At 42.3% G+C, this 9,188-nt stretch overlaps 1 protein-coding gene across 1 annotated transcript; it reads right to left on the bottom strand.

Annotated features, from left to right (window-relative positions):
* Window positions 1–1,917: 1,917 nt before the first annotated feature.
* LOC121508810 (myeloid-associated differentiation marker-like protein 2) lies at window positions 1,918–4,266 on the bottom strand. The gene is made up of 2 exons (XM_041785903.1): window positions 3,986–4,266; window positions 1,918–2,569 (listed from the first exon to the last, which is right to left on the bottom strand). Exons 1-2 carry the CDS (start codon window positions 4,264–4,266, stop codon window positions 1,918–1,920), a joined length of 933 nt encoding a protein of 310 aa, XP_041641837.1.
* Window positions 4,267–9,188: the final 4,922 nt, after the last annotated feature.

Here is a 9,188-nt window from a genome sequence, read left to right as displayed (position 1 = left end):
TCCAGTTGTTCTGGAATTACAGACATTTCTGAAGGAAAACATGAAGGTACTGCATAACTACAGCCATGGAAGCACAATAAATTTGCATTTCTTAAGTTCATATAAAAATGCAATGTGGTGCACATTGCATTCTGCAGGTGACATTTCCTTCATGTGAAGAGCATCAAGAATCTTTATCCCATTAATGCAGCAAAGAAGAAAGACGTCTCCTGTTAAATATGAGCCTTTTCTGTCATTTCTAATAGTTTTATGCAGTTGATGATGTTGATGCTATTCTGCACTCCATTCATTTGGGATCGTTACAACAGCCCTCCTCGTCCAGATCAGCTGTTGTAAGACAGAGCAAAGCGCTATGAGAGAGCAGTAGTGTGTGCACCTTCATCTGGAAAGTAGTTTGAAGAAATAAGTTAAGTTAAATAAAGTCATTTTTGAACATTACCTGATAAAAAAGCTTGTAGATAACCCATATGTGTCAAAACATTGTTAACAGTGTCCTATGAAGACTATTGGTTTTTTGATCGGAAAAAGCGGCAGAAAAATGTGGAAATGAAACAAAGACTTTGAAAAAAATATCGCGCCAGATTACAGAGATGCCTATTTGCACGGGATTACCTGTGGGAAACTGTGTGAGCTGAAGCATGGTTGATCATTTGTCCTGGAATTTTTACTCTACAAATTAAAGACATTGGGATTAACAAAAAGACATCCTGCACAGTTATTACAGAGGTCCCTAGGAAATACTTATCCCATTGGGATCAGGCTTTAGGCTGCTAAAAGTTACACAATACTCACCAACTACTCAGTAATGCTCGTTTTTCCCTCTTCACGTTGGGCAGAGAGCATTGAGTGTGTTTTTAGAGCTTTTTGTCTGAAGACAACTTCACAGAATAGGTAAAAACATAACTCTATTCTGTGAGAGTGAATCATAGCCAAAACAATGACCTTTATGATGCTGGAGCACAATTATGAGCTATGAGGAACTCTAACAGGATTATCCCTGAGGGGATGTCTATGAAACATTTACGTATTGGCTCACTTCTTCCTCCATTGTAAATATAAACCAATCACAGCTTTTCTGCTATAAATCAATGCCACAGAGATCATTTATAGCCACCAGTGTAAATGTAATGAATGAAACAGATATTTTTTACATTTGCCTTGCTAACTCAGGACGCTGTAGGTGAAGTGTTTAAGCTCCTATGTGAATGTGCAAACAGTCTATCACTGACATATTTCACACTGTTTTTTTAGTTTTCCAGAGGAGTTGGCAGATGCTGACTTTTTCATTCACTTTTTTTCAAGGAAACATTTCATAGAGAGGTTGAAAGAACACCTGCCTCTAACAAACGCTGTCTCACAGTTTCAACATGAGCACAGACATCTCCTGTTTATTTTTGGCAGTCTGGGTTTAACCCCATCAATCCCTGGTGTGAGGTCTGCAGATAGCTGAGATGCCACGGATACCAATGCTAAGTTTGCTATTAATATTCAAGAATTTCATGTATCATTTGAGCACACAGACAAGCAGCAAATAAGTGTATATGATAAGAGTGTGTTACACTGCAGGTCAAGAATAGCTGGGAGGTATTAGGTTCTGAGAAGTTGGCAGGATGTAGCAGTGGGCCTCGGCTGCTTGGGTGAGGCTGGCTGCTGTCCCAAAATCTCTCAGAGGGCAGAAGGTTCGAGTCAAAGAGATGGGGTGTCACCTCAGTAGGGAGTGGCAGAGGGGAAATTCCTTGTTCACATTCCAAAGTGAATTTGGGATGTCTGGATGCTTCAGCAGAAAGCCATGTGCAGCTACAGGACTGTCCAGGACCTGATCGGTGAGTCAAACCCACCTACCCCCCTCAGCACTACCCATCTTCAGAAACATGGAATACATAACTTAGAAATGAAAGAATATTCTCCCACATGGTGCTACGCTCGAGAAATGCTGGGAACGTGTGAGGAGACAAATCTTATCCTTTGGGAATAAATGAGGTCCGCCACATACAGTACAAAATTGACAAAAGAGAACACAGCTATGACCACCTTGCTGTCCCATGGACATCTTCCCCGAGGACACAATGACGGTCTCCACGGAGAGCCGTATTTGGTGTCAAAGCAGAATACCGGCCATACTACTGAAGCACTCAGGTAGAGGAGGACCTCCAGCAGGGTACACACCACCACAAAGCGGTCAAATGACATACAGCGCACAGCCTTGGTACGCCCACACACTGTCATGATGACCACCAGCGCAGTCACAACAAAACAAAAAGCATAGACGACCACACAGTAGATTGTAGCCGCGTATCGGGAATACTCGCTCCTGTTGGCCAGAGCTCCGAAGATAATGCAAGCCACAAAGCCCTGAACCACTTTGAGGAGGCCAGAGACAGTGGCCATGTAGCCCACCATAGCCTGGCCTGGCCTGGCTCGACATAAGGCAACCTCCGCCCCATAGGCCAGAGTACCCAGTATAGAGCAGACAGTCACGGCGATGCGGAAATATAGGACGTCACAGCCGGCATATGGGCACTCAGATTGGACGAAGAAGAGTGGGTAGACCACAGAGGCCGTCACATACCTGCAGAAGACAGACAACAAAAACTAATTAATTAATGGATTAATCCATTAATTAATTCACCCAGGAAAGAAGATTCTATGTAGTGTCATGGCCGGTCAACTACTGGCTCTAATAAACAGATATTACAATAACCTTATGAAACATCAGTATATCATCAGCATATAAACTTAATATCGATGGCCAACAATTAGCTTCTACAGTAGTAAATGGGCAACGTTATCATTCATTTGATGGGATGCTTATGCCTTTGCCATTTTAGAGATTCTGATAAACATTTTTCTTATTTGGGCAACACTAGTTTGTATATTTAGTTGATCAATATTGAGCTACTTTCTCTATTTAGCAGCTGTGTCTGTCAGTTATAGGGTGATTAGGGAGCATAGCAGGGTAGGTTTATGAAAGCTTAAAAAAAAGAGAACTGTCTTCACCTCCTCAGACTGTACAAAAGTGAAGCCAAGTGAGGGGCGCTGACATATTGTGCATTTTGAAAGTGTACACAGTAGGAATCAACTAGAAGAGCTCCCTTAATGAAACTGCTTTTTCTACTTCCCAAATTAGGCTTTTAAATAAAGGTCTTTGCACACTTAGATTGTTATTGTCTAATGCGTTTTTTTTTTTTTTGTTTTTTTCCTAATCTGCTCTTTGTATTTCATAGGGAAGTGTTGTCCAGCACTGATAAAACTATTCTACAGCTACATCCAAGCTAAATGCTACACCAGCGCCAGCTATTGCTGTCAGTAGGCTTCCAGTAAAACAAAACCTTGATCCTAGTTACTGCCTTATTCTCCCCAAATGATGGTGATTCGGCTGGTCCATTTTCAGACCGGCACAAACATTTCAGATTGTTTGCAAGATGGATTTCCCTGTTAAAAGACGTGGAATTTTGTGTATTTTCATTCATTTCATTGTATATTATTATTTTCTACATCTTCCTTGATAATGAAGCAAGTAGACTCATAATAGCAGCTATGCATTATATCGTATTTGCAATCACAAATTGCAATAATTTCCAGTAAAATGCAACCCAACATTATCACCAAAATAATGCAGCACTAATATGGAGGCGGGCTTAATGCCTTCACATTTGGAGAGCTGTGATGTTGTCCAACTTCTCTGCTTATGTTGAGAACTGATTAAAATAAAGTAATCAAAGCTTTTTAACTGTATGATGGCAGTGCTTTGAAAATGTGCCTTGGTGGACACAGTCGTTTAGATTTTCTTTATAGAGTTGTCAAAAGGTAAGATGAAAGTGAAAGTGTAACCATCAATTCCTAAGCACTTAAGCATTCTCAAGCTCTGTCCTTGTTTTTCCTTCTTTTTTTTCTTCCCGAGGTGAAAAACAAAGCCCATGACAAAGTTCTGTGTGAGCATCGGCACTGAGCCAACTGAGAAGTTACACCTGATCCTATGACTTACAAGAGTGTTGCGAAGGCAGCACCTGTGACCGTCAGGTTGTCCCAGGACACAGGTAGGCAGCTGTAGAGATGAGTGGCATCCAGGAAAAACACCACAACCGACATGGCGAAGCAGAAGCTCCACGCTGCCATACAAAACACCCCCTGTGAGCCACTGTAGCCTGCACTGTGGGTTACCATTGCAATCACAGCACAGCCCAAGGCTAACTGGCAGAGGCGGGCAGCACCCAGTGGGGAGCAGAGGGCCTTCTTGTTGAGGTACTGACCACCCTGGGAATCCATGAGTGGGCGGGTGTCGGTGAAGTCCTAGGAAATTGTCCAAAACTCAGCAATTAATGATGTCCAGAAGCTGCACATTAGAGGCTGATGCTGAGGTAAGTTATAGTTCTCAGCTCGCTAAGAACAAGACCAAACCAGTGTCTGGGTGCAGAGGACCCAGAGGTTAAATCAAGTCCGTGCCATTCCAATGTTGTGACGATACCGATCAAAGAAAGCCAGAACTATAAAAAAATATGTCCCAGAATACAGCTCACGTCCTAGTCCGACCTCTTTGTGTCATCGAGGAATCTCTCTGTCACTGCCCTCGCCTTTACTTCCACTATTAATCACTTCAAATTAAGCCACAACATTGCTATGCTTCTGGAAAGCCCCTGCCTCCAGAGTCAGGGATTCCTTTATGATAAGCAGCAAGAGCAAAATTAAAACTTCAAGGAAATCCAAACTCTCATGTGTTATTTCTACCTTTAGTGAGGAGTGTAGGCTCTGAGTTTCAGGTGCTTTATTCTATTACCACCCCTGCAGAGTCATACCCTCTCTCATTCTGCTGCTGTGTTTACTGACTTACTGGGGACTTTCTAATAATCTATTTCTGCGGTAATGCTGACTCACAAATCAGAAATATCAAGACTCCAGTACCACTAAGTGGCAGCAGCAATAGGATGTAACTTTAGTCTGGCAGTAGTGATGTTTTAAGTAAGAATCTCTCCTCAAGCAGAAATTGCAGCTCCTCAAAGTTCAAAATGTTTATCGAGCAGTCCAGTCCAGTTGACAGCATAACCTTAGTAACAGTAGAGCTAGATCAAGTCCTGAATCTCCAAAAAAAATCTTCTTAGTCCATTCATTCAGATAAGATCGGCCTTTGTCTGATGCCATAAGCCCTCATGGTGTGAGTCCATGTGTCCAAAGTCAAAAACACCATCAGCTCTCTTCAAATGTCAGTTCTCATCTTCCCAGGTCCTCTCTGTCACACTCTTCCTCTCACACTTTCTCCTTCCTGTCTGTACAGTGAGGTGGGGGCTGCCGGTCACTCATGGGACCAGAATGGAAGTTATTTAGGGTTGGGCTGTCGCCACATGAGGGTACATGTGGGTGGGTGTGGAGGCATGCAGACACATTGCAGACCCTGAGGAATGAGATGAAATAACTAAGCCGGTGAAAATAAGAATTTAAACAGTGCTATCAGAATCAGCTTTATTGGTCAAGTAAGCTAACGCAGCAAGGACTTTGACTGGTTAGCTTTGCTCTCAATGAACAGGATTAAACATAAAATATGGGAAATTAATGAACTAAAAAAGTAAAAAAAAAAAAAATAAGGCTGTGATGGATATTTTACATTAAGCAAGGCTAACTGCTTGTAAGATCAAAGTTCTATATTCTGACACTGTTGATCATTAGAGTAACTCTGTGACTGTTGAGTGATCACTGGGGTAGCTCTGTGACTGTTGAGTGATCAGCGGAGTAGCTCTGAGACTGTTAAGCGGTCATTAGAGTAACTCTGTCACTGTTGAGTGATCATTGGAGTAACTCTGTGACTGTTGAGTGATCACTGGAGTAACTCTGTGACTGTTGAGTGATCACTGGAGTAACTCTGTGACTGCTGAGTGATCATTGGAGTAACTCTGTGACTGTTGAGTGATCACTTGAGTAACTCTGTGACTGCTGAGTGGTCATTAGAGTAACTCTGTGACTTTTGAGTGATCACTGGAGTAACTCTGTGACTGCTGAGTGGTCATCAGAGTAACTCTGTGACTGTTGAGTGCTCATCAGAGTAACTCTGTGACTGCTGGGTGGTCATCAGAGTAACTCTGAGACTGTTGAGTGATCACTGGAGTAACTCTGTGACTGCTGAGTGGTCATCAGAGTAACTCTGTGACTGTTGAGTGATCACTGGAGTAACTCTGTGACTGCTGAGTGGTCATCAGAGAAACTCTGTGACTGTTGAGTGATCACTGGAGTAACTCTGTGACTGTTGAGTGATCACTGGAGTAACTCTGTGACTGCTGAGTGATCATTGAAGTAACTCTGTGACTGTTGAGTGATCACTTGAGTAACACTGTGACTGCTGAGTGGTCATTAGAGTAACTCTGTGACTGTTGAGTGATCACTGGAGTAACTCTGTGACTGCTGAGTGGTCATCAGAGTAACACTGTGACTGCTGAGTGGTCATCAGAGTAACTCTGTGACTGCTGAGTGATCATTGAAGTAACTCTGTGACTGTTGAGTGATCACTTGAGTAACACTGTGACTGCTGAGTGGTCATTAGAGTAACTCTGTGACTGTTGAGTGATCACTGGAGTAACTCTGTGACTGCTGAGTGGTCATCAGAGTAACACTGTGACTGCTGAGTGGTCATCAGAGTAACTCTGTGACTGCTGAGTGGTCATCAGAGTAACTCTGTGACTGTTGAGTGATCACTGGAGTAACTCTGTGACTGCTGAGTGATCATCAGAGAAACTCTGTGACTGTTGAGTGATCACTGGGGTAGCTCTGTGACTGTTGAGTGATCAGCGGAGTAGCTCTGAGACTGTTAAGCGGTCATTAGAGTAACTCTGTCACTGTTGAGTGATCATTGGAGTAACTCTGTGACTGTTGAGTGATCACTGGAGTAACTCTGTGACTGTTGAGTGATCACTGGAGTAACTCTGTGACTGCTGAGTGATCATTGGAGTAACTCTGTGACTGTTGAGTGATCACTTGAGTAACTCTGTGACTGCTGAGTGGTCATTAGAGTAACTCTGTGACTTTTGAGTGATCACTGGAGTAACTCTGTGACTGCTGAGTGGTCATCAGAGTAACTCTGTGACTGTTGAGTGCTCATCAGAGTAACTCTGTGACTGCTGGGTGGTCATCAGAGTAACTCTGAGACTGTTGAGTGATCACTGGAGTAACTCTGTGACTGCTGAGTGGTCATCAGAGTAACTCTGTGACTGTTGAGTGATCACTGGAGTAACTCTGTGACTGCTGAGTGGTCATCAGAGAAACTCTGTGACTGTTGAGTGATCACTGGAGTAACTCTGTGACTGTTGAGTGATCACTGGAGTAACTCTGTGACTGCTGAGTGATCATTGAAGTAACTCTGTGACTGTTGAGTGATCACTTGAGTAACACTGTGACTGCTGAGTGGTCATTAGAGTAACTCTGTGACTGTTGAGTGATCACTGGAGTAACTCTGTGACTGCTGAGTGGTCATCAGAGTAACACTGTGACTGCTGAGTGGTCATCAGAGTAACTCTGTGACTGTTGAGTGATCATCAGAGTAACTCTGTGACTGCTGGGTGGTCATCAGAGTAACTCTGAGACTGTTGAGTGATCACTGGAGTAACTCTGTGACTGCTGAGTGGTCATCAGAGTAACTCTGTGACTGTTGAGTGATCACTGGAGTAACTCTGTGACTGCTGAGTGATCATCAGAGAAACTCTGTGACTGTTGAGTGATCACTGGAGTAACTCTGTGACTGCTGAGTGATCATTGGAGTAACTCTGTGACTGTTGAGTGATCACTTGAGTAACTCTGTGACTGCTGAGTGGTCATCAGAGTAACTCTGTGACTGTTGAGCGATCATTTGAGTAACTCTGTGACTGCTGAGTGGTCATCAGTGTAACTCTGTGACTGCTGAGTGGTCATCAGAGTTACTCTGAGAATGTTGAGTGATCACTGGTGTAACTTTGTGACTGCTAAGTGGTCATCAGAGTAACTCTGTGATTGTTGAGTGATCACTGGAGTAATTCTGTGACTGCTGAGTGGTCATCAGAGTAACTCTGTGACTGTTGAGTGATCACTGGAGTAACTCTGTAACTGTTGAGTGATCACTGGAGTAACTCTGTAACTGTTGAGTGATCACTGGAGTTACTCTGTGACTGCTGAGTGGTCATCAGAGTAACTCTGTGACTGCTGAGTGATCACTGGAGTTACTCTGAGACTAAGAAATACAGACTACCGTACTTTCACTTGAATACAATAATTTGAGACTCTATCCATCCCTGGTATTCCAGTGCTTAGAGCCGTTTTGTTTACACCAATCACTGCACTCAGATTCATTGTTTTCCTATCATTTTACCAGCCTTTATATGTTTAATCAATGTATTATTTTTTTATAATCAGTTTTACTTGTCTTACATCATATAACTTAATCAAGTACTTCATTATGATCGAGCAGCAATGCTATTCCTGAAGTCCAGTATTTCTCAACATTACAAAATCAAATATTCTATTGACTATTCTTATATAATTGCATGGCTACATTGTGTTAAACCTACAATTGAAGCCATAAATTACAAAAATATTCCAACAGTAAGGGTCTTAATTCAGTCTATATTCTATTTCTAAGTCAAAATTGTGAAATGAAATTTAAAACAAAGAACATTTCAATTAGGTGCAATTATTGGCCTCAGCAAAACAAACTATAAACATAACTTTGCTTCTTCACCTACTTACCTTATTTCAGGGGCTCTACTGTATGACTGTGGGCTACCACTACCTTTCTTTTAATGGCCAACTATTGAGGCTTACCATTAAATCAAATCAGTGTCTATGCATCCATGATCTATTACCCTGCTAGCATAGGCAAAAAAATAAAAATAAAATAAAATAAAATAACTTGGTACACCCTGAACTGTGGTCACAAGTAAATCCCAGGTCTGACATATACAAGCAATTTAGAGTTACCAATTAACCTAACAAGTATGTTTTAGTCTACAGGTAGAAGCCGGTGTACTCTAGACTCTAGGTGTCTCTAAGCCAATCCAGCACCCCAAACCACCTTTTTGCTGTGAGGCAACAGTGCAACGCCCCACCATGCAGCTCCAAAAGCAGTGAATTGAAATCAGATCTCAGATCAAATGAGGAAAATTTCCGGCCCGATCCTCTGTTGGTTTGTCACCAAAACTGACACCTTTCATTTCACACACAGTCATTTCATCAGTCGT

The sequence above is a fragment of the Cheilinus undulatus genome, linkage group 4, assembly GCF_018320785.1.
Source record: "Cheilinus undulatus linkage group 4, ASM1832078v1, whole genome shotgun sequence".
Lineage (NCBI taxonomy): Eukaryota > Metazoa > Chordata > Actinopteri > Labriformes > Labridae > Cheilinus > Cheilinus undulatus.
Note: the sequence above shows the minus strand (reverse complement) of the source record. Positions and strands in the feature narration are given on the sequence as shown.

Excerpts from the sequence above, each read along its gene's own strand:
- LOC121508810 (XM_041785903.1), bottom strand. The coding sequence starts at position 4,266 with ATGGATTCCCAGGGTGGTCAGTACCTCAACAAGAAGGCCCTCTGCTCC. Across the intron at positions 2,570-3,985 it reads GCTGCCTTCGCAACACTCTT|GTATGTGACGGCCTCTGTGG; the intron begins GTAAGTCATAGG and ends TGTCTTCTGCAG.